General features: G+C 38.0%; 1 protein-coding gene across 6 annotated transcripts in view; it reads left to right on the top strand.

Annotated features, from left to right (window-relative positions):
• The window catches only part of Arhgap12 (Rho GTPase activating protein 12), a 118,625-nt gene that overhangs the window by 16,912 nt on the left and 75,598 nt on the right, over nucleotides 1–26,115 (top strand). For 5 of the 6 annotated variants that reach the window (XM_074056222.1, XM_074056221.1, XM_074056220.1 and 2 more), the window contains exons 2-3: nucleotides 1,144–1,185; nucleotides 2,405–3,155. In XM_074056222.1, the coding sequence (XP_073912323.1) occupies nucleotides 2,481–3,155 (675 nt within the window). In that variant the 5' untranslated portion in view covers nucleotides 1,144–1,185; nucleotides 2,405–2,480. Of the gene's footprint in view, nucleotides 1–1,143; nucleotides 1,186–2,404; nucleotides 3,156–26,115 lie in introns of those variants that run through there. The other variant, XM_074056223.1, reaches the window with a different exon arrangement.

Genomic DNA, 26,115 nt, shown 5'->3' with positions numbered 1-26,115 from the left:
CTCTTTATACTGCTTGCAAAATTTTGCACACCAGGATCACCACAGGTAGGAATACTCTGTTACACTATGGTCTTAGGATGATTTGGTAGGAATTATTCAGCTCCATTATAATCTTACAGGATCTCCATTGTATATGTTCTCAGTCTTTGACTGAAGTGGTGTTATACAACATGTGACTACTTCAGTGTGAAATTTTGAAAATTTGCAGTGAAAAATTTATGTTGAGTTAGGGCACAGAGTGACATAGGCACTGGTAAAGCATGAAAGTAAATGCTGAACATTTTGGAGGTTAGAATTTTGATTTACTATGATAAGGAAACCCATGGGATGAGCAAATTTGGTAGGGTAGAGATAGGAAGTAGATTTTTGATAGGGTAAGTTTCAGTTTCTTGCTAAATCACCAGTTAGATTTGCTTATTAATGTGTCCGTAGTCTTGTTTAATCTTGAGGAATCTCTTTGTCTTTTATTTTTCATGACATTGACTCTTTGTAGTAGTTCAGGTCTGTTACCTAATAGAATGTCATACTTTCTGGATTTGTTTCCTTCTAATTGGTTAGGTAGAAATATACTTTTGATGAGAATACAACATAGGTGCCATCTGTACATTTTCCTGCATCACATTAGAAGAAATACCTCAACAGGTTGACCCACTATTGCTAAATTTGGTCATTTGGTTACGTTTAGAACTCTTCATTGCAAAGTTCTATTTCCCTTTTTATAACTAGTACTCATTTTGTGGAGGAAATGTGTTAGGACTCCCAGTAACTTTTAACATACGTTCTTTTTGGCCACTCAATACTGTAAACTTAAAAAAACCAGTTTTAACATCTTAACAATTCTACCGAAGTTGTTTCTCATATAATCAGAGGTTTAAAGATATTTCTGTTTGCCAGAATAAAAAATAAGGGACAGAAATGAAGTTGAAATGTGGAAGTGAATAGAGAAGGGCAGTGGTAAAGCAGGCATCAATGGTTCTTGGTGTTTGTTCATGTTTGGAGGTGGGTGCTGAACAATCATGATATCTGACACTTTGTTTCTTATGGCTGTTTTTAAAGTCATGCTTCTAAAATCATAAGCAACACTATATGCTTAACCTTTAAGGAATCTTGGTCAGAGGTAATTTTTGTTTGTTTGTTTTATAGGTTTAAGTGTAACACCAGCTATTTACATCTCCTCCTTCTAAGGTAAGTTATTTTCATTTTTTAAAGCAGTATTACTGTATTAAATTTGTTGTTTACATATTTTGTGCAGAAATAAATTTTAGTTGTGAAAATTTTATCAGTAATTTATTTACCACTGAGCTTATGGCCTTTATCACAGAGAGGAAGATTATCCTCAGGAGAAGGATCCTTTCTGCACACTTAGTGTACAGCAAGATAGATGCTCAGTACTTGCGTACTGAGGAAAGTTGGTAGGTTGTCATGGAACCACGGCTTTACGCAGTTTTGGTAAATCTCAGTGTGTCTTAACATTGGCATCCTTGACCATTGGATTGAATGTATTAGTTCGTAGGGCTGTTTTAACAAAGTTCAGGTGGTGTATTCCTTATCAGAAGTACTTAGGATGAGAAATTGTTCAAATTTTGGATTTAAAAAATTTTCCATATACATAATGAGATATCCTAGAGATGGGACCCAACTCTAAATGTAAAATTAATTTATATCTACATGCATGCCTTATTCTTACAGCTTGTTGGCAATTTTGTGTGGTATTTTTATTCCACCTTTGTTTTAACCATGACCTGTCTTGTGTAAGGGCAGGTGTGGAATTTTCTACTTGTGCTGTCATATTGGTGCTCAAAATGTTTCAGATTTTGGGTTTCTGTATTAGGGATATTCAACCTTTACTGCAAACAAGGTGGCATGCCTCTCTCCCAGTATTTAGGAAGCACAGGCATGAGGATCCGTTTGAGGCCAGCCCAGGTTACATAGTGAGTTCCAGGCCAGCACAGCATGGGCTACACAATGAGACCCTGTTTCAGAGGAAAAGAAAAAAAAAAATTTATTCTTTCAAAGATCTGGAGACTGGAAGTCTAAAATCGGTGTTTGGCAGAGTGCATGCTCTCCAAAGACCTTAGGGAAGACTCCCTCCTTACCTCTTCTGAGCTTTTTGTGGTTGCTGGCATTCCTTGGTGTTCACTCTAATTATTGTGTCTGTCTTCACATGGTCGTCTTATGTCTCTGTCTTCTCTGTCTCCATATCTTTCCTTTCTTATAAAGATACTAGTTAGTGTATTTTTGGGGTCCAACCTAATCAAATATAAATAAGCTGGTCAACATGGGGTTTGAGATTTAAAGGTTGTGTTCTTTAAATGACGTATATTATGTGATGTTTGTGAGTAAATGTCAAATCCAAATTATTTTAAGTTTTTCTTTATTCTTTTCCTCCATTTAAATAAAACAGCAGTATTAATGCAGCAAGCCATAAGCCATAATGTGGCATGCCATCCTTTTTGAGAGGTGAATATTATTAAATAAAAATGGCTGACAGAAGTGGGAAGATTGTTCCGGGACACATGTATATTGAAGTGGAATATGATTATGAATATGAAGCAAAGGACAGAAAGATTGTGATAAAACAAGGGGAGCGGTACATCTTGGTGAAAAAGACCAATGATGACTGGTGGCAAGTCAAACTGGATGAGAATTCCAAAGCGTTTTATGTACCAGCCCAGTACGTTAAGGAGGTCCCCCGCAAAGCTTTGATGCCACCTGTTAAACAGGCCATTGGACTGCCAAATAATTCCATGAAAATGATACAGAGTCTACATCTTCAGAGATCCACAGAAAATGTGAACAAGTTGCCTGAGCTTTCGAGTTTTGGAAAGCCATCATCTGTTCAAGGAACAGGTCTTATTCGTGATGCCAATCAGAATTTTGGACCCAATAATAATCCAGGTCAGACTCTCAACCTCAGCTTGGACCTGACCCATAATAATGGAAAGTTTAACAATGACTCACATTCTCCTAAAGTTTCCAGCCAAAATAGGACACGCTTATTTGGTCACTTTCCTGGTCCAGAATTCTTGGACATAGAGAAAACTAGCTTCTCTCAGGAACAGTCTTGTGATTCAGCTGGAGAAAGCTCAGAAAGAGTACATCAAGATTCTGAATCTGGAGATGAGCTTAGCAGCAGCTCCACTGAACAGATAAGGGTAAGATTAAAAATGGAATAATGAAACACACACACCACCTTAGTAAAAATTATGCATTTTTAATTGAAATCTTAGTAACTGAGTTAAGACTACATGGATTCTATACTGATTTTAAGACCTGTTCTATTTTCATACATGTATACAAAATGCACCCAACCATATTTGTCCTACTTTACCCTCCTGTTTACCCTCCCCTTCCCACTGGTACCCACTCCTAGCAATACCTCTTTAATAGAAAAGGTTTTACTGTTTTCTAGCTGTACTTCTTTTATTTCCAGTAAGTCTTCAGGTAATGATGTATATATTAAAAAAGATGTCACTGGAATATTAACTGTTAACTTTTGCTCATTGAAACTTGTTTATCAACCTTTAATAACAAAACAATACAGAAATAGGTATCTATTCTCGACTGCACTAAATATTAGCCAGTAAGAATTTTTATGTGCCCTGATTTGAATTTTTCCCCCTCACCTAACTTTCTTTTGAGATCATGTCTACACCAGTTTATTTCTTTGCCTGAAGCTCTGTTGTAAGATTATTTATCAAGTTAAGTCAATGAGTAATTAAGAGGCTGCTCTTAGCCATGGAAGTATGTGGCTATAACTTTCCTTGTAACATTTGTGAATAGAAATAGGAAAGACAGAAGATTTTCTAGAAAAACTTCTTGTGTTTGAGGGGAAGGCATGAAGTATCCCTGTTGGCTTCTGGCTGTGTTCTCTGTAGATTTTTCTTCAATCTTTGTGTGGCACTGACATAGAAAATAAGTGTTTCCTGGAATTTTTCTGTACATAGCTCTTTATGGAATGAATGGGTCTTGGGAAAGACCACTATTTCACACTCCAGGTTACATTTTATTATTACATGCATGAGCAATCCTGTTTTTATTATGGCCATCTTAAATTTGCTGCAATGGAAGTTGATGGCTCCTTTCCTGTCCTGGGCCTTAGCAGTGTTTGGAAATCCTATTAGATTTGCCTAGCCAGCCCTTTTCCTAACTCTGCATAGCAACTTTTTAAACCTTTTCCATTTTCTTCATTTTGCTTACTTGGTCCTGCTCTCATCAGATAACCATGCTTTACATTATAGCAAAACCAAAAGCCATGGTAAAGAAACTACTTCAGCTTTGGGGTGCATGTTTTGCATAGTAGTTAATAGTGGCTTTAAAATTTAATCTGGTTCCATCACTTGCCAGCTGTGTGATAATTGGGGAGAATTACTTTTTTTTTCCTTTGCAGCGCTTGAGATCAAACTCAGGGCCTCATATGCTATACAAGAATTCTGTTATCACTGAGCCACACCCCACCCTGGGAAAAATTACTTAACCTCTATGTGTTGTAATTCATCTTAAAACTAGGGATCACAGGGTTATTGAGGCACATAGTAAGAGTATTAGGTACTTATTTGCTGCTTAATAAACTATTCCCAAATTTAGTGGCTTAAAACAGAAACAGTATTTTGTCCTGTTTCTGTTGGTCAATCAGCAGTTTAGCTGATGGTTCTGAAGACTGGGTCCTCTCTTGAGGCTGTAATCTTATGCGGGAGGGACTGGGTTGAGGAGCTGTTTCTTCTGGTGTGTGTTAGGCCTCTTCATGGCTGCTGAGTGTTGTGACTGGCTTTCCCCAGAGAGAGCAATCAAGGACAGAATGTGGTAGAAACTGCACTCTTTTTTTACCCTAATCTTAGAAGTCTTGCTGTCATATATGCTATTGATTATGCAGTTAAGTCCTCTTTCCTTTGAGAGCAGTCTACACAGAGATGTGGATAACTGGATTCAAGGATCAGTCAGGACCACCTTGAAGGGTGAGCTATCACAGTAAGCTTTTAGAAAAACAGTTGCAGCCAGGTGCCGGTGGCTCATGCCTGTAATCTTAGCTATTCAGGAGGCAGAGATCAGGAGGATCGTGGTTCAACGCCAGACCCAGGCAAATAGTTCATAAGATCCTATCTCAAAACCTTCTCTCCCCGCCCCCACCCCAAAAAAAGAGAGCCTGGTGGAGTGGTTCAAGTTGTAGGCCCTGAGTTCAAACTGCAGTACCCTAAAACAAAATGAAAAAAAATCAGTTGCCATTATAATAGCTGCCATTATTGTAGTCATTATTTCTCTTGTTATTTCCACCATCAAATCTGTAAGTATCTGCAATCATCTTTTCCCCTGATACAGTGCAAGCATTGCCTGTCTTGTTAAGGACAATCTCTTCATATTTGCTCTTTGTACTTTTTCATGAACTTTGTACAAAAGATTGTAATAGTGTTCTCATACGGTTTTTAGATGTGACTTTTGTTAGATCTTTTCCGCCAGGAATTAAATTTTCTCACATTTTTCCTGTCTTAGTAAAGCTCTTCTTTAACTCTCCCTTCCCCTCCCTTTATTGCTCTTTTCCTTCATTGGCAACTTCTGGAAAGCCTTGTATGTATTTGACTCCCTGCATGTCCTCATTTCCTACTTACTCTGTAACTGTCATGGCTTCTGGTTGCACCACACCACCCAGTTGCTTCTGTTAAAGATCATCGTGGTTTCATTGTTGATGAATATACAAATAATTAAAAATTTTTTATACATAATTAATACCATTATCACAGATAACAAAATTAACCAGTCAGCAATTTTAAATGGTTTTTGAGGCATAGCATAACCAAGTTTATAAATTGTACTTATCTGTATGACTTGGTGAATTTTTACTTCCATACACATTCTATAACTAACCTTGCACCCCTTCCTGTTCAATATCCGTACCTTTAATTCTTATGTTCTTGCTAGGTGATTTTCATTTTTTAGATTTCAGTCATCTTAAACTATTCATTTTGAGATAATTGCAGATTCATAAGCAGCTATAAGAAATAATGCAGAGAAATTCATGTTCTCTCTATCCAGTTGTCTTCAGTAGTAACATCTTGCAAAACTGTATCACAATCCAAAATTTCTGCATTAGTACAATTACTATATGGAGCATTTCTGTCATCATCAGGATTCCCCATGTTATCCTTTTATAACCACACTCACTTCCCTTTCACCTCATCCTTCCTTAACCCTGGCCATTACTAATCCTTGCATTTCAAGAAATGGAATCATATGTTACTTAGCCTTTGGGGATTGGCTTTTTCACTCACCACAATTTTCTGGTGATCCAGTTTCTGTGTGTGTTAGTAGTTCATTCTTTTTTGTTACTGAATTATGTTCAGTGGTATGGATGTACCCTATTTAACCGTTTTCCAGTTGATGAAATCCGGGTTGTGTCCAGTTTTTGGCTAATGCAGACAAAGCTGCTGTCAACATTTTGTATAGATTATTGTGTGACGATAACTTTTCATTTCTCTGGGATAAATGCCATGGGTATCAGTTGTTGACTGTAAAGTAGGTACATGTATAGTTTCTTAGGAACCTACCAAACTGCTTATGCAGAGAGGCTGTGCCGTTTTACATTTTTATCAGCAGTGTCTGAGTGACTCAGTGTTTTTGTATGCTCAGCAGTATTTGGTGGTGTTACTGGTTTTTGTTTTAGCAATTCTAATAGGTGTGTAATGATACCTCATTGTGATTCTAATTTGCATTTTTGTGTTTCCCTCGTTGCTGTGAGTGTTTTTGTTTTTCACCCGGGATTGAACTCAAGTCCTCCTCCTATTCCCCACCCCCCAACATGCTAAGCACATGTTTTACCATTGAGTAACACTGTCAGCCCCAAATAACTTTTCAAGCCTTATTTGCCATCTATATATCCTCTTCTTTGAAATGTTTCTGCGTGTGTTTTGTCCATATTCTAATTGGATTTTTTTATTTTACTGTGAAGTTTTGAGAGTTCTTTATCATCTAGGTATAGCTATTTGTCAGATATATGGTTTGCACATATTTTTTTCCTATATGTAGTTTGTCTTTGCATCATCCTAGTAAAGTCTTTTGCCAAATGAAAGTTTTTGATTTTGATGAATTCTAATTTATCACTTTTTCCCTTTTATGAATCATGCTTTCGTTTCAAGTCTAAGAGCTCATTGGATGAAGTTTTATGCTTCTCTAAGAAACAGAACCAATAGGGGGTGCGTGTGTGTATACATGTTCATTTATATGTATAAAGAATTACTTTAAGGATTTGGTTCCCACAGTTATGGAGGCTTACAAATTCAGACTCTGTGGAGTGGACTGGCAGGGTGGAGGCATAGGGAAGTAGTGATGCTGCACTTCACATCTGTCAGCTGGTGGGATTTCCCCTTGCTTGGGGGAGAGGTCATTCTTGCTGTATCCAGGCCTTCATCTGATTGGTTGAGGCCCCCCACATTATGGGGAGAAATCTGCCTTACTCAAAATCCACTTTTTAAAATGTTAATCTCGTTCCAAAACATTCTCACAAAGACATCCAGAATAATGTTTGATCAAATAATTGAGCCTTCTGACCCCTCCAAATTGACACATAAACCAGGAGTGGTGGTTTACGCCTGTAATTCAACCACTCCTGAGGTGGTGAGAGGAGGATCAAGAGTTCATGGCTAGCTTGGGTTATATAGCAAGTTTGAGGCAGCCTGGGCTACATAGGGAGACCCTGTCACAAAAATAACAAAAAAAAAAAAAAAAAAAAAAAAAAGAAAAACCAGTTAAATTGATGCATTAAAAAAACTTCCACAGAAGCCCAAGATCCTGAATGTTTCCTTCTGTATTTTTTTTTGGAAAGGTTTGTACTTTTACACTTTTTCAATTTGTGATCTGTTTCTATTTTAACTTTTGTATAAGGTTTGAGACTTAGATCAAGGACTTACTGCCTGTGGATTCTAGTTTTTAAAGTACCATTTGTTTCTTTTAATAAATTGCTTTTATGCTTTTGTTAACAATCACATGGGTATATTGTGTGGGAATATTTGTTTTTGTTACTTTGTTCCCTTCTCTAATACCATTTAGCCTTAGTCGCCTTTCAGTTAAGGCTTGAAGTTGGGTAAACCCTTTCCTTTCACTTCATTCTTTTTCAAATATCTACCAAAGATACCAGTTTGTAACCTCTGGCACCTGTAAATATTACCTCATTTGGAAAAGAGTTCTTTGTAGACGTGACTTAAGGACTTTGAGATGAGAAATTATTCTGGGCCCTACAGATAATCACAGATGTCCTTATAAAAGAGGCAGAGGGCACCACACACAGCAAAAGCGATATGAAGATGAATCAGAGAGTTGTTTGAAGATGCTGGCCTTGAAGATAAGAGTGATACGCCACAAGCCAAAGCTACCAGAAGCTGGAAGGGACAAAGAATACTCCTCTAGAGCATCTGGGGTGTGTGTGTATTATAATTATTAATTGTACCCTTATGGGATACAACTTTATCCAATACAATATAATACTTGTAGTTTTTTTATTCCTTGTATTTTAGAATGTGTTGTTTTTGTCAATTGTAAAAGTGATTATTAGTAATATTGTAGATTGTTTGGGTATAAATTTCAGATCATTTGGATAAATACCTAGGCATAAATCCTGGATAGTATGAAAAGACTATGTTTATTTTTCTAAGAAGTGGCTAAATGGCATGTGGTGGTGCATTCTTGTAATTCCAGCACTCAGGAGGCTGAGACAGGAGGATTGTGAGTTCGAGGACAGCCTGGGCTACAATAGGGATCCTGTCTCAAACAACAACAAAAATCCCCAAAAACAAAAAAAAAAGAAACTGCCCTACTGTCATTCAAAGTGATCTTATTTTCCATTCCTGTAAGCAATGAATAAGAGTATATGTTGTTCTGTATCTTCACCAGCATTTCATATTGCCAGTTTTCTGGATTTTAGCCATAATAGGTATGTAATATTTTATTGTTTTAATTTACATTCCCTAATGACAAATAATTTTAAGAATTTCTTAATGTAGTTACTTGCCATCTTTCTGTCTTCTTGAGTGTGAGATATCTATTTAGATTTTTTGTTCAATTTTTAATTGGGCTTTTTTCCTTGTTGTTGAGTTTTAAGAGTTTCTTTTGCGTATTTCGGATCCAAATCCTGTACCAGACACGTATTTTACAAATACTTTCCCCTAGTCTGTGGCTTTTCATTCTCATAACAATCCCTTTTGCAGAACAAAGGTTTCTGATTTTAATAAAGTTCAAAACTTAAAAATTTCTCTCATGGGTTATATTTTTATTATATCAAAAAACTCATTACCAAACCTAAGTTCACCTAGGGTTTTCTTGTTGTGATTGTAGAATTTCTAGTTTTACATTTACACAAGTGATCCATTTTGAATTAATTCATGTAAAAGGTATAAAGTATTTGGATTTGTTCATTTATTCATTCATTTATTTTGGTGGTACTGAGGTTTGAATTCAGGACCTTGTCCTGGCTACAAAGGTGCTCTACCACCTGAGCCACTTCCTCAGGCCTTTTTGTTTTAGTTATTTTTCAAATAGGTTCTTATGTTTATGCCCAGTCTGTCTTGGACCATGATGTAATTTATGCTTCCCCCATAGGTGGAATAATAGGTATGTACACCATGCCTGACTTTATTGCCTAAGATGGGAAGGTCTTGGGAACTGTTTTGCCTGGGCTGGCTCAAACCAGTCTCTGACACCCAATAGGATTGTAGTTATGACCCAATGAAATGGGAGCTTTTTTTTTTGGTGAGACAGGGTCTCATTGTTTAGCCTACCTGGTGTGAAACTCATTATGTGTCCCAAGCTGGCCTCCAGCTCTCAATCCTACCTCTGCTTTCCAGGTTTGGGTGTTACGGGCGAGCACCGCCACAGCCCACCCTTCCATCATCAGTTTTTGGAAAAACTTTCCTTTCTCCATTGAGTTGCTTTTGTTCCCTTGTCAAAGGTCAATTGACTATATTTGTGTGGGCCTATTCCTGGAATCTCCTCTCAGTTCTATTGTTTTATGTGTCATTCTTTTGTTAATAACATATTATCTGGATTATTGAAACATTTTTGTCTCTGGGGCTTGAACTCAGGGCCTCACATTTGTTTAGCAGGCACTCTACCACTTGAGCCACTCCACTAACCTTTTTTTGTATGGGGTATTTTTTATAACTTTATCATTTTTACGTTTATTTACATGTATATACATTATGTGCCCCCCCAGCCCCCTGCCTGCCATCTTGTTCTCTGATTTTGTTGAAGAGAAAACATAAGTGATAATAAGAAAAACATGTTTTTGCTAGTTTGAGATGAAAATAGCTGTACAGAGAGATTCCTGTGTTGCTTCAATGCACATGTGTATTACAACTCACATTGGTTCATCTCTACCAGACCTCTTCACTACTTCCTGGTCCCTTTCCCATAGTGGCCTCTGCCAGTTTAAGATTACTATAATTGTTCCTACACAGAGAGCACATCAACCACATTCAAGTTATAGGTTTTCTTCCCTTTCCGTTTTACTCCTGTGTGCTTTCTCCCCTTAGTGTGTGACCCATGTCTAATAATAACACTGCATTTGTTTCAGGTCTGTAATCCACATATGAGAGAGAACATAGGATATTTGGCCTTCTGAACCTGACTATATTTAAGATAATGTTCTCCAGTTCCATCTATTTACTTGCAAATGACAAAATTTGATTCTTCTTTGTGGCTGAGTAAAATTCCATTGTGTATAAATACCATATGTTCTTAATCCATTCATTGGCAGTGGGGCATCTTGACTGTTTCTATTGCTTGGCTGTTGTGCTGCAATAATCATGGGTGTGCAGGTGGCTTTGTAATGACCTGTGTCACATTCCTTCAGGTATATCCCTGGGAGTGGTTATTGCTGGATCATAATGGCACGTCTATGTTTAGTTTTTTAAGAAGTCTTCATATTTTCCAAAGAAGTTGTACTAGTTTACATTCCCAACAGCACTGTATAAGGGTTCCTTTTTCCTTTCATCCTCGTCAACATTTGTTGGTGGTGTTCTTGATGCTATCTAACTATTCTAACAGGAGTGAGGTGGATTCTTAGGTTTTGAGTTGCATTTCCTTTATGGCCCGGGATGGTGAGCATTTTTTTTTAATATGTCTTTTTTGGCCATTTGGACGTATTCCTTTGAAAAAGTTCTGTTTAGTTCAGGTGCCCATTTCTTTATGGTTCATTGATTTTTGGGGAATTTAGGTTTTTGAGCTCCTTGTATGTTCTGGTTAGCAGTCCCTTGCCTGATGTATAGCTAGCAAAGATTTTCTCCCATTCTGTGGGTGGTCTCTTTTATTTAGAAACCATTTCTTTTTGTTGTGTAGAAGTTTTTTAATTTCATGTAATCCCATTTGTCCATCCTTTCTCTTACTTGCTGGGCCTCTTGAGTTCTACTGAGGAAGTCCTTTCCTATATCTGTTGTTACCAGAGTATTCCTTGCTCTTTCCTGTACTAACTGCAAGGTTTCAAGTTTGATATTAAGGTCCTTAATCCACTTTTGAGTTGCTACTAGTACAGGGTGATAGACATGGATCTAGTTTCAGTGTTCTGCAGGCAGATAACCACTTCACTAAGCAACATTTGTTGAAGAGGCTGTCTGTTCTCCATTGTATGTTTCTGGTGCTTTTGTCAAAAATAAGGTGGATCTAGCTATGTGGATTCATATCTGGGTCCTCTATTCTGCTCCACTGGTCTTAACATCTGTTTTTGTGTCAGTACTGTGCTGTTTTTATTGCTATGGCTCTGAAGTATAGATTGAACTCGGGTATTGTGATAACTCCAGCATTGCTCTTTTTGTTCAGTATTGCCTTGGCTATTCATGGTCTTTTGTGTTTCGAAATGAACTTTAGGGTGGATTTTTCCATCTCTATGATGAATGTCATTGGGATTTTTTTTTTAATTTTATTATTCATATGTGCATACAAGGCTTGGGTCATTTGTCCCCCCTACCCCCACCCCCTCCCTTACCACCACTCTGCCCCCTCCCTTGTCCCCCCACCCCCTCAATACCCAGCAGAAACTATTTTGCCCTTATTTCTAATTTTGTTGTAGAGAGAGTATAAGCCATAATAGGAAGGGACGAGGGTTTTTGCTGGTTGAGATAAGGATGGCTATACAGGGCATTGACTCACATTAATTTCCTGTGCATGTGTGTTACCTTCTAGGTTAATTCTTTTTGATCTAACCCTTTCTCTAGTTCCTGGTCCCCTTTTCCTATTGGCCTCAGTTGCTTTTAAGGTATCTGCTTTAGTTTCTCTGCGTTAAGGGCAACAAATGCTAGCTAGTTTTTTAGGTGTCTTACCTATCCTCACCCCTCCCTTGTGTGCTCTCGCTTTTATCGTGTGCTCAAAGTCCAATCCCCTTGTTGTGTTTGCCCTTGATCTAATGTCCACATATGAGGGAGAACATACGATTTTTGGTCTTTTGGGCCAGGCTAACCTCACTCAGAATGATGTTCTCCAATTCCATCCATTTACCAGCGAATGATAACATTTCGTTCTTCTTCATGGCTGCATAAAATTCCATTTTGTATAGATACCACATTTTCTGAATCCATTTGTCAGTGGTGGGGCATCTTGGCTGTTTCCATAACTTGGCTATTGTGAATAGTGCCGCAATAAACATGGGTGTGCAGGTGCCTCTGGAGTAACCTGTGTCACAGTCTTTTGGGTATATCCCCAAGAGTGGTATTGCTGGATCAAATGGTAGATCAATGTCTAGCTTTTTAAGTAGCCTCCAAATTTTTTTCCAGAGTGGCTGCACTAGTTTACATTCCCACCAACAGTGTGAGAGTATTCCTTTTTCCCCGCGTCCTCGCCAACACCTGTTGTTGGTGGTGTTGCTGATGATGGCTATTCTAACAGGGGTGAGGTGGAATCTTAGTGTGGTTTTAATTTGCATTTCCTTTATTGCTGGATATGGTGAGCATTTTCTCATGTGTTTTTTGGCCATTTGAATTTCTTCTTTTGAGAAAGTTCTGTTTAGTTCACTTGCCCATTTCTTTATTGGTTCATTAGTTTCGGGAGAATTTAGTTTTTTAACTTCCCTGTATATTCTGGTTATCAGTCCTTTGTCTGATGTATAGTTGGCAAATATTTTCTCCCACTCTGTGGGTGTTCTCTTCAGTTTAGAGACCATTTCTTTTGATGAACAGAAGCTTTTTAGTTTTATGAGGTCCCATTTATCTATGCTATCTCTTAGTTGCTGTGCTGCTGGGGTTTCGTTGAGAAAGTTCTTACCTATACCTACTAATTCCAGAGTATTTCCTACTCTTTCCTGTATCAACTTTAGAGTTTGTGGTCTGATATTAAGATCCTTGATCCATTTTGAGTTAATCTTGGTATAGGTGATATACATGTATCTAGTTTCAGTTTTTTGCAGACTGCTGACCATTTTTCCCAGCAGTTTTTGTTGAAGAGGCTGCTATTTTTCTCCATCATATATTTTTAGCTCCTTTGTCAAAGACAGGTTGGTTATAGTTTTGTGGCTTCGTATCTGGATCCTCTATCCTGTTCCATTGGTCTTCATGTCTGTTTTTGTGCCAGTACCATGCTGTTTTTATTGCTACTGCTTTGTAATATAGTTTGAAGTTAGGTATTGTGATACCTCCTGCATTGTTCTTTTGACTGAGTATTGCCTTGGCTATTCGTGGCTTCCTGTGTTTCCATATAAATTTCACAGTAGATTTTTCGATCTCTTTAATGAATTGGAATTTTGATGGGAATTGCATTAAACATGTAGATTACTTTGGGGAGTATCGACATTTTTACTATGTTGATTCTACCAATCCAGGAGCATGGGAGAGCTCTCCACTTTCTATAGTCTTCCTCAGTCTCTTTCTTCAGAAGTGTAGTTATCCTTGTAGAGGTCTTTCACATCTTTTGTTAGGTTTACACCTAGGTATTTGATTTTTTTTGAGGCTATTGTAAATGGAATTGTTTTCATGTATTCTTTCTCAGTTTGCTCATTATTAGTGTATAGAAATGCTAATGATTTTTCTATGTTGATTTTATATCCTGTTACCTTGCTATAGCTATTGATGATGTCTAGAAGCTTCTGAGTAGAGTGTTTTGGGTCTTTAAGGTATAGGATCATGTCGTCTGCAAATAGGGACATTTTGACAGTTTCTTTACCTATTTGTATTCCTTTTATTCCTTCTTCTTATCTAATTGCTCTGGCTAGGAATTCCAGTACTATGTTGAATAGGAGTGGAGATAGTGGGCATCCTTGTCTCATTCCTGATTTTAGAGGGAATGGTTTCAGTTTTTCTCCATTAAGTATAATGCTGGCTATAGGTTAGTCATATATAGCTTTTATAATGTTGAGGTATTTTCCTTCTATTCCTAGTTTTCTTAGAGCTTTTATCATAAAGTGGTGTTGGATCTTATCAAAGGCTTTTTCTGCATCTATTGAGATGATCAAGTGGTTTTTGTCTTTGCTTCTGTTAATGTGGTTTATTACGTTTATTGATTTTCGTATGTTGAACCACCCCTGCATCCCTGGGATGAAGCCTACTTGGTCATGGTGAATAAACTTTTTGATGTGTTGTTGAATTCGGTTTGCCGTTATTTTGTTGAGGATTTTTGCGTCAATGTTCATTAAGGAGATTGGCCTATAGTTCTCCTTTTTGGAGGTGTCTTTGCCTGGTTTTGGGATAAGTGTAATACTGGCTTCATAAAAATGTGTTTGGCAGTTTTCCTTCCCTTTCTATTTCGTGGAACAGTTTAAGGAGGGTTGGTATCAGTTCTTCTCTAAAGGTCTGATAGAATTCAGCAGAGAATCCATCAGGTCCTGGACTTTTCTTTTTGGGGAGACTCTTGATTGCTGCTTCAATTTCATTTTGTGTTATAGATCTATTCAGGTGATTAATTTCCTCTTAGTTCAGTTTTGGATGATCATATGTATCTAGAAATCTGTCCATTTCATTAAAATTTTCAAATTTATTTGAGTAAAGGTTCTCAAAGTAGTCTCTGATGATTTTCTGGTCTTCCATGGTGTTCGTTGTTATCTCCCCTTTTACATTCCTGATTCTACTAATTTGGGTTTTTTTCTCTCCTCATTTTAGTCAGGTTTGCCAGGGGTCTATTGATCTTGTTTATTTTTTCAAAGAACCAACTTTTTGTTTCATTAATTCTTTGTGTGGTTTTTTTGGTTTTTATTTCATTGATTTCAGCTCTTATTTTTATCATTTCTGTCCTTTTATTTGTTTTGGGATTTGCTTGTTCTTGTTTTTCTAGGAGTTTGTGATGTATCATTAGGTCATTGATTTGGGATCTTTCAGTCTTTTTAATATATACACTCATGGCTATAAACTTTCCTCTCAGGACTGCCTTAGCTGTGTCCCATAGGTTCTGGTAGGTTGTGTTTTCATTTTCATTGACGTCCAGGAACTTTTTAATTTCCTCTTTTATTTCATCGATGATCCAGTCTTCATTAAGTAATGAGTTATTTAGTTTCCAGCTGTTTGCATGTTTTTTGTCTTTACTTTTGTTGTTGAGTTCTACTTTTACTGCATTGTGATCAGATAGTATGCATGGTATAATTTCTGTTTTCTTATATTTGCTGAGACTTGCTTTGTGCCCTAGGATATGATCTATTTTGGAGAAGGTTCCATGGGCTGCTGAGAAGAATGTATATTGTGTAGAAGTTGGATGAAATGTTCTGTAGACATCTACTAGGTCCATTCGATCTATTGCATATTTTAGATCTTGGATTTCTTTATTGATTTTTTGTTTGGATGACCTATCTATTGATGATAATGGGGTATTAAAGTCTCCCACAACCACTGTGTTGGCGTTTATATATGCTTTTAGGTCTTTCAGGGTATGTTTGATGAAATTGGGTGCGTTGACATTGGGTGCATACAGATTGATGATTATTATTTCCTTTTGGTCTATTTCCCCTTTTATTAGTATGGAATGTCCTTCTTTATCTCGTTTGATCAATGTAGGTTTGAAGTCTACTTTGTCAGAGATAAGTATTGCTACTTCTGCCTGTTTTCAGGGGCCATTGGCTTGGTAAATCTTCTTCCAGCCTTTCATCCTTAGCCTATGCTTATTTCTGTCAGTGAGATGGGTCTCCTGTAAGCAACAAATTGTTGGATCTTCCTTTTTAATCCATTTCATTAAGTGGTGCCTTTTGATGGGTGAATTAAGTCCGTTAACATTAAGCATTAGTACTGATAGGTATGTGGTGATTCCTGTCATTTAGTTGTCTTAGTTGTTTGAAGGTTTGATTGTGTGTATCTAAGTTCAGGTTACTCTCTACTTTCTTGCTATTTCTTTTCCTGTGGTTTGGTGCTGCCTGTCTTTGCATGGTTAAGTTCGGTTTCACTTTCTGTGTGCAGAATCCCTTGAAGAATCCTTTGTAGTGGTGGCTTTGTGGTCACATATTGTTTTAGTTTCTGCTTATCATGGAAGACTTTTATTGCTCCATCTATTTTGAATGATAGTTTTGCTGGGTAGAGTATCCTGGGGTTGAAGTTATTTTCATTCAGTGCCTGGAAGATCTCACCCCATGCTCTTCTTGCTTCTAATGTTTCTGTTGAGAAGTCTGCTGTGATTTTGATGGGTTTACCTTTGTATGTTACTTGTTTTTTCTCTCTTACAGCCTTCAATATTCTTTCCCTAGTTTCTGAACTTCTTGTTTTAATGATGATATGTCGTGGGGTAGTTCTATTTTGATCTGGTCTGTTGGCCTCTTGCATCTGTATGGGAATATCTTTCTCTAGAGTTGGGAAATTTTCCATTATTATTTTGTTAAATATATTACGTATTCCCTTCGCTTGCACCTCTTCTTCTTCAATGCCCATGATTCTCAGGTTTGGTCTTTTGATGGAGTCGGTGAGTTCTTGCATTTTCTTTTCACAGGTCTTGAATGGTTTAATTAATAGTTCTTCGGTTTTTCCTTTAATTACCATTTCATCTTCAAGTTCTGAGATTCTGTCTTCTGTTTGTTCTATTCTGCTGGATTGGCCTTCCGTTTTGTTTTGCAGTTCTGTTTTGTTCTTTTTTCTGAGGTTTTCCATATCCTGGCTGTTTTCCTCTTTTATGTTGTCTATTTTTGTCCTGAGTTCATTTATCTGTTTATTCATCGTGTTCTCTCTTTCACTTTGGTGTTTATACAGTGCTTCTATGGTTTCCTTTATTTCTTCTTTTGTTTTTTCAAATTCTCTATTTTTGTTGTCTTGGAATTTCTTGAGTGTCTCCTGTACATTTTGGTTGACCCTATCCAGTATCATCTTTATAAAATTCTCATTGAGTACCTGTAGTATGTCTTCTTTTAAATTATTCTTGTGGGCTTCATTGGGTCCTTTGGCATAGTTTATCTTCATTTTGTTGGAGTCTGGATCTGAGTTTCTGTTCTCTTCATTCCCCTCTGGTTCCTGTACTAATTTTTTGCTGTGGGGAAACTGGTTTCCCTGTTTTTTCTGTCTTCCCGTCATTGTCCTTGGTGTTGTTACTGTCCCTGTACTGTGTGCAATTAAGTATTTTCTAGCTTGTAATAATAACAATGGTAATATTTAGAATGGAAGGATGAGCTGAGATGGGAAACAAGAAATTAAAGAAATGGGAAAACCAAATACACAGACTGGAGGGAGAAAACAGAACAAGGTGTCAGACAAGAAGATTTCAAAGGTATAAACAGGGAGCTTTAGTGTACTAATCAATAGTAAGCTGAACAGACATTAGACAGAGAATTGAAAATCAAAAATAAAAATAAAGGTAAGAATAAAAATTAAAAATAAGAAAATGAAAGAGATCTATTTATAAAAATGTGTTAAAATAAAATGAAAAAATAGAAAATTTAAAAAAACCAAAAAACTTCCAAGTTCAAATGCAATGAAGTCACAGTCTCCAGTCCTGGAGATGGTGCCTCAGATGTTGTTCTGTAGTTGTCTCATGAAAGGGGATGCATAAAGAACAAAACTACCCACACACACATGCACAAAGATAACCCCACCAAGTGTCCCAAGTTCAAATGCAATACAGTTTCAGTAAGTTTTTCAGCTTGCAGGTGTAATTCGGTTGTTCTCTCATCAAAGGTAGGGAGAAAAAGAAAAAAAAGAGTCTGGAGACAGTTCTGAGAATGGTTTCTGCAGCTGTGGCTTCCCTGCCCGCTGCTGTCAGCCTGCTGTTGCTGGAGGTGTTGTTTATGCAGATCTCTGGGGGGAGCTTAGCACTCACCTGGCCCCGTAGGCTTTGTTGCTCAGAGTTCTCCTGTGCGGGAGCCTCTGCTACAAGCTTTCCCCTTTCCAAGCACTGGGAAAGGTGACACTGCCCCCTGCGTTGTCAGGCCTGTGTGTTCATTTACAGTTCATGTGGGAGGTGGATCTTCCCCCCTCTCCTGTGTAGTTTTCCTCCCACTGCCACTTTCACAGGCTTTCCTGCTCCTGGTTACTGGGTGGTGCTGATGCTCCTGCCAGCTGCCATGTTTGTTTACAGTTCACGTGAGAAGTGGGTCTTCCCTCCTCTCCTGTGGAGTTTTCCTCCCTCCACCACACTCACCAGCTTTCCTGCTCCTGGTTGCTGGGCGCGTGCCCCACCCCCGCTCCTGCCAGAGGCTCTCTGGCCTGCCCGGCTTGTTTATTTACAGTCCAGGGAAAGATTCCCTTCCCCCAATCTTCGGCTCAGGGCTCCCCACCCTCTTTCCTGCGTATTTTAATTGTTCTTATTGCTTATTACTCATTTTCTCTTTTTTCCTGGGGTGGAGGTCAGTGTGTCCAGGGGGCTATGCTGCTCTGGCCCAGGCTTGCCTGTGGGAGTACCACGGTACCGCGAAGCTCACCTGGCCCGTGTCTTCCCAAGCCCTCTGGGTGCGGGTGACTTGTGGGCCGGGGGCCTCGTTGTTTCTCCGTTTAACGTGAGGTGGAGATTCTCTGCGCAGGCTGGAGGTGTGGAGGGGTCAAAGTTATGCCTTTTCTCAGTGATTATGCCTGCAAAGTGTGTCTCCGGAGTCTCACCAGGATTTCAGTATAGGAGGCTAGCTTTCTGCTTCCTCCCTCTAGCCGCCATCTTGGAATTCCCCCTGTCATTGGGATTTTGATGGGAATTGTGTTGAACATGTAGATTGCTTTTGGTGGTATAGTCATTTTTACTATGTTGATTCTTCGTATCCATGAGAATGGGAGATTTTTCCACCTTCTGTAGTCTTCTTCAATCTCTTTCTTCAGTGGTTTGTAGTTCTTGTAGAGGTCATTTACATCCTTTGTTAAGTTTGTTCCTAAGTCTTTGATATTTTTTGAGGCTATTGTTCATGGAATTGTTTTCCTATATTCTTTCTCAATCTGTTCATTGTTAGTGTAAGTTAATTTTGTGTCCTGCTACATTGCTGAACCTATTTATGGTATCTAGGAGTTTTTGGGTAGAATTTTTTGGGTCTTTGAGGTATAGGATCATGTCATCTGCAAATGGGGATAGTTTCTCTATTTCTTTACTTACTTATATTCCTCTTATTTCTTCTTTCCTTATTGCTCTGGCTAGGAATTCTAGTACTACGTTGATTAGGAGTCGGGAGAATGGGCACCCTTGTCTCATTCCTGACTTTAGGGGATATGGTTTCAGTTTTCCCCTTTAAGTATGATGTTGACTATAGGTTTGTCATATATATAGCATTTATAATATTGAGATACATTCCTTCTGTTCCTAGTTTTCTTAGCGCTTTTATCATGAAATAGTGTTGAATCTTACACTTTTTCTGAATGTGTTGAGATGGTAAGTGTTTTTTTGTCTTTCCATCTACTAATGTGTTATATTACATTTATTGATTTCCATATGTTGAACCAGCCCTGCATTCCTGGGATGAAGCTGACTTGGTCATGGTGAATGATCTTTCTGTTACGTTGTTGGATTCAGTTTGCCATTATCTCATTGAGGATTTTTGCTTTGATGTTCATTAAGGAGAATGGCCTGTACTTCTTTTTGGATCTGTCCTTGTTTGGTTTTGGGATGAGTATAAAATTGGCTTTATAGGATGAGTTAGGCAGTGTTTCTTCACTTTCTATTTTGTGGAAAAGTTTAAGGAGTGTCGATATTCTTTTAAAGGTCTGGTAGAATTTAGCTGAGAATCTGTCAAATCCTGAACTTTTCTTTTTTGGGAGGCTCTTTATTCCTGCTTCAATTTCATTACCTGTCATAGATCTGTTTAGGTGGTTAATATCCTCTTGGTTTAGTTTTGGATGGTCATAAGTACTAGAAATTTGTTCATTTCTTCAGGATTTTCCAATATATTGGAGTATAGGTTTTCAAAGTAGTTTCTGATAATTCCCTGGATTTCCTTGGTGTTTGTTTCAGATTTTACTAATTTGGGTCTTTTCCCTCCTCGTTTTAGTTAGATTTGCCAGGGGCTTGTCAATCTTGTGTATTTTTTCAAAGAACTAGCTTTTTGTTTTGTTGATTCTTTGTATAGTTTTTTGGTCTGTGTTTCATTAATTTCAGCCCTTTTATTATTTTTCTCGGGTTGTTTTGGGTTTTGCTTGTTCTTGTGATGTAGCATTAGGTCGTTATTTAAGATCTTTCTGTCCTTTTAATGTATGCACTCGTGGCTATAAACTTTCATCTTTGGACTGCCTTTGCTGTGTTCCATAGGTTCTGGTAGGTGATTTTTTTTTTTTCCCCCACTAACTTCTACAAACCTTTTGATTTCCTCTTATTTCTTCTGTGACCCACTGGTCATTTAATAATATGTTATTCAGCCTCCCAATTATTTGCATAGTTCCTGCTGTTGCTTGTTTTGTTGAGTTCTAGTTTTATTGTAGTGTGACCAGATAGACTGCAGGGGATTATTTCTATTTCCTTATATTTGCTGAGGCTTGCTTTGTGCCCTAAGATATAATCTAGTTTGGAGAAAGTTCCATGGGTTACTGAGAAGAATGTATATTGTGCTACTGTTTGGTGTCCTGGAGGTTTCCTATATGTGAATGGGCAAAACTTTCTTGAGATTTGGGAAACTTTCTGTTATTATTTTATTGACTATATTACATATCCCTTTGGCTTGCATTTCTTCTTCAATGCCCATGATTTTCAGGTTTGTTCTTTTGATGGATTCACTGATTTCTTACATATGCCTTTCACAGCTCTTGAGTTGTTTGACTAAGATTTCTTCTGTTTTTTTTCTTTAATTTCTGTTTTATCTTTGAGCTCTGAGATTCTGTCTTCCACTTGTTCTAGTCTGTTGGAATGGCCTTCCACTGTGTTTGATTGATTAAAGGGACTTTTTATTTCCAGGATTTCTGTTTGATTCTTTTTTCTGAGGTTTTCTATATCTTTGTTCAACTCTGCTTTTATGTTTTGTGTTGTCTTCTTTAATTGATATATCTACTTTTTTATAATGTCTGTTGTTTCACTTTGGTATTTGTGAAAGTCTTCTTTGAGTTCCTTTATTTGTTTCTGTGTTGTCTCATGTTCTTTATTTTTGGTGTCTTGAAATTTCTGGAGTACATCTTGTACATTGTGTCTTGAAATTTCTGGAGTGCATCTTGTACATTGTGGGTAATCATGTCTAATATCTTTTCCATCAATTTGTCTGATTTCTTCTGAGATTTCCTCCTTGAGGGATTTTTTTCTAGGCATCATTGGACTCCTTAGTGATATTTATCATTGTTTTGTTGTGGTCAGGAACTTGATACCCATTTTCTTCATTGCCTACTGAATCCTCTATTGAATTATTTTTTTTGAGGAGTGTGGTTTCCATCCCTTCTTTTTCTTCATGTCACTCCTCTTGGTGCTGTGCAGTTATGTTGTGAATAGGCTACGTGTAGGTTTTAATTGCCTGTTTTCTTTCCCTTGATTTAATTTTTGTGTTGTGACTGACTTTGTTCTTAGCTAGGTTGATGTGCTCTTTCTGTTCCTGTTCTGGAGTTGTAATACAGCAGTAACAAATTCACCAGTTCAATGCCTGACCAGTTGTTTACATATTATGTAGAAAACCCCTTGGTAATAATATATATAAACAGTGGGAGTTTGGGGGGGGGGCAGTAATATTTATTAGGCTAGATATAGAAACTTGGGTAATTGGTAAATGTGACACTTACAGGTATGTGTGTGGGGAGGAGACATGGGGGCTGCTGGGTTTTGTGGCCCTCAGGTGTGTTTGGATGAATTTCTGTTGTTGTACTGGAGGGCGCTTGTGTCAGGTATTGCAGGGGGTTAGGGGTATGTACAGTTGGGTAGTCAGTAGATGATGAGTGTGTAGGAGGAGAGGTAGTGTGACAGATTGGGGAAGGTTATGAGGGGGAGGTGAAGACAGGGCAAGAGTGGTTGAGAAGGGGCATAAAGAGTAGTTGGGAGGGAGAACAATGATTTTAGTAGAGAAAAAGTAGGGAAAGTGAAGGGGGTAAGAATAGAGATAAGAAAATAGTGATGGTAAAGTTAATACAGAAAAAAACCAAAACTAGGTACTGCAACAACTAAAAGGTCCATCTGTTTGGTAAGAGTTCTGGTATTCCCTTGGAGTCCAATCCTGGTATTGGCATACAAGTGGGAGCTCTGATGTTGTCTCAGCAGGTGACTGGCTTGTGAATAGTATTTAGTTCTTTCTGTCCACAGGGCAAGTCGCAACTGGGAGCTGAGGTAACTGCCAGTTCCTGCAGGGTGGTCAGAGCTGTTGTTTTCACCATTGGGCAGGTGCATTGCCCCACAGCTGCAACTCTGTTTGGTCGGCTCCTTCCCCCAGCAAGGTGGGGCAGTTCAGTGTTTAGTACTGCCTTCTGTCCCATAGACCAGCTCTGGGATACACCACCTGGCCCATTTTGAGAGGTTGGTTTGTCACCCCATCCCCGCTCTCAGCCTTTGTGCCTCTCCCAAGCTTGTTGTGGTGCTAGTTTGACTCCTCTGGGACATTGGTTTGTCACCCTACTCCCTGCCTTTGTTGCTTTACCCACATTTGTTCACTAACAGTTCAGCACTGAGAGTTTGGGTCCTTGCCCCACCCCTGTTCTCCTGGTAGAGAACCTCACCTCTGCTGTCAGTGTTAGAGTACAATTCACGTCTACGGTCATAGCACCCTGAACGCGCCTGATCTCATCTGATCTCGGTAGAGTACAATTCACTGTTTATGATTTGCAATTTTGTTGGGGAGGGGGTTTCAATCTGCCAGGGGGCTGCACTGGATTATGTTCCTGAGGCGGGGGTTGGGGGGAAGGGTAGGGGAGTCACGCATGGTGCATGATGCTCATCTGTTCATCCTGCAGATGAACACAACTGCTTTGGAGCTGGCTGGTGAGGGGAGAAATGGCGTGATGCTTCTCTCAGGGTGGCACAGCATAAGGAGGTTTTCCACAGTTAAGGGTCCAGAATGTCACAGAGATCATTTCTGATTGATGCTGCATCTTCTGCTTGTTGAGAAGAAAAAAAAAAAAAAAACCGGCTGGGGGCTTTTTTCCCAGGGTGGGACACACCTTGCTCGCTGTGCTGTGAGGGATTTTCCTGGCTGTTGGTTGCAATTAAAAGCTGTTTTAACAGTCCTTGAATTTTATGTGTACCTTATGTGTCAGTGGGTTATTATTTTGGCTAGAAGCAATCCGAATTACCCAAGTGTAGCTCCTATGTCTCAACGTGGTTTCTGGAGTCAGGAGCTTAGTATTTCTGATTCCCTACCCTGACCACCATCTTGGATCTCGTGTATTGGGTATTTTTGAGATAGGATCTTGCAAACTGTTTGCCTGGACTGGCCTCAAAACTCTGTTCTCCTGATCTCTGCTTCCTGGGTAGCTAGGGTTACAGGCCTTAGCCACTGGTTATGTAGCTTTATAGTACCTGTTGGAATTACATAGTGTTTATCTTTGTTCTACTTTGTTCAGTATTGTGTTGGCTATTTGAGGTCTTTTCCTTATTAAGTTTAGATTCAGTTGTACATTCCTATAAAATAGTGTATTGGGGATTTTTAATGCAATTGGGTTCAATCTATAAGTCAAGTTGGGAAGAATTGACATCTTAACACCATTGAGTGTTTTAATCTGAGAGCAAGGTCTAGGTCTTTGTGTATTAGACTGCTTTTGATATCTTTCATTAGAACTTTGTAGTTTTCTGTGCTTTAGCTGTCACATCACTATCCCTCTACCATCTCCAGCTCCTAGTAAGCATTGATCCACTGCATTTGTAGAATTGTCCTATTCTAGATCTTTTGATTTCAGTAGCATCATAGTGTATGACCATTTGTGTTTGGCTGCTTCTCCTAGCCTAGTGTTTTCAGGATACATCCATGTTGTATTTTTTCCTTTTTATGGTAGAATAATATTTTGTTGGTTTTCTATCCATCATCATTTTTTGAACATTGTGATTGCTTTTATCTTTTGGCTAGAATAAATAATACTTCTGTGAACGTTTTGTGTGTAAGTTTTCGTGTGTATGTTAGGTAGATGCCAAGAGTGGAATTGTCCAGTTACAGGGTAAATTGAGGATTAACCAAAGGTTTCATTTGAAGTTTCCAGTCTTTCTACAGCCTCATCAGTCTTACTTTGACTTAGTTGTCCTATAGGGTATGCAGTGGTATCTGTCTTGTTACGGCTTTGATTTGCATTTTCCTCATGATTAATAATGTTGAACACGTTTTTATATGTTCATTGGCTATGTTTGTATATCTTCTTTGGAAAAATGTATTTCTGTTCAGATCCTTGGCCCATTTTTATGTTGGGTTGTATTTTTATTACTGAGTTTTAAGGGTTCTTTATATAGTCTAGATAGATGTCTTTTATCAAATACATGATTTACAAAAACATCCTGAGACTAGGTGCATTCAGGATGGTATGGCTGTAGATACTGGCTATAAAAACCATCTTGAGGATGCCTTTTTAATCACAAAAGTTCTTCATTTTCATGAGCTCCAGTTTGTTGTTTTGTTTTTATATGTGACTATTCAATTGCTCCCACATGATTTGTTGAAGACTCTGAACTTCATGAATGGTCATGGCAACATTGTTAAACTTCACTTGACCCATTTGTTTATTTCTGGACTTTCAGTACTATTCCATTGGTCTTTGTATCCTTATGCCTGTACTAGACCTTCTTTTTTTTTTTTTTTTTTTTAAGACCTTGATTAATCTTATTTTGTAGTATTTTAAAATTGGAAAGTATTTTCAAGATTATCTTTTCTATGTCCTTTGAATTCCTTATGAATTTTGTAACTAACATCAATTTCTAGAAAGAAACCAACTTGTTCTGATAGATATTGTCTTAAGTCTGTAGATCAGTTTGAGGAATAATGCCACCTTAGCATTTTTTTTTTCCCCCAGTGCTGGTGATTGAATCAGGGCTTCCTGAATTTTAAGCAAGAGTCCTACTACTAAGGTACAACCCCATTAGCCCCTTAGCCATATTAACTTTCTTGCAGGACAGATTTGGTTGTGCTGAATTTCCTTCAATTTTTTTCATTCAAGAAGATGTTTATTTCTGCTTCATTTTGTGCATAATTTCTTTTTCTTTTGTTGTACTGGGGGTTGTACTCAGGGCCTCAATTAGCAAGCACTCTTAATCACTTGAGCCATACCCTTTAGTCCTGTGCATAATTTTTTTTAAATTTTATTTTCTCATTTGTTTATATATGTATGCATTATTTGGGCCACAAACTCCCTCCTCCCCTGAAATACTACCTTTTTTTTTTCTTTGGTAATACTGGGGTTTGAACTCACAGCCTCACACTTGTTAGGCTTGCAAGGCAGGCACTCTACCACTTGAGCCACTCTGCCAACCCCATAATTCTTTGGATTCACAAATCTAGTGTGTGATTTTATTTTTCTTTCAACACTACGTATTTCACCCCTTGCTGGTTTTGTTTGATTTCTGATGAAAAGTATGCTGTAATTCTCAGTCTATGTTCTGTAGTTAAAGATGTGATTTTCTTCTGTCTTTAAGATTTTCTTAACTGTTTTTTTTTTTTTTTTTTTGCTGTTCAGGTATGATATGCTTCCGTGTATGTTTTTTTTTTTTTTTTTTTTTTTTGATATTTATCCTACCTTCAGTTTGGGATGCTTCTGTTGGCATGTCATCAGGCTCACTGATTCTTTCCCCAGCCATGTCCAGTCTGCTTCTCATACCATCAAAGGCATTTTATGTTTTTATTACAGTGTTCTAATTTCTGGTATGTAGTTTTTTGTTTTTTCTTATATTTTTTAAAATGTATTTTAT

Source organism: Castor canadensis, chromosome 15, assembly GCF_047511655.1.
Source record: "Castor canadensis chromosome 15, mCasCan1.hap1v2, whole genome shotgun sequence".
Taxonomy (NCBI): Eukaryota; Metazoa; Chordata; class Mammalia; order Rodentia; family Castoridae; genus Castor; species Castor canadensis.
The sequence above is the reverse complement of the archived record's forward strand: the minus strand, read 5'-3'. Positions and strand labels throughout refer to the sequence as shown.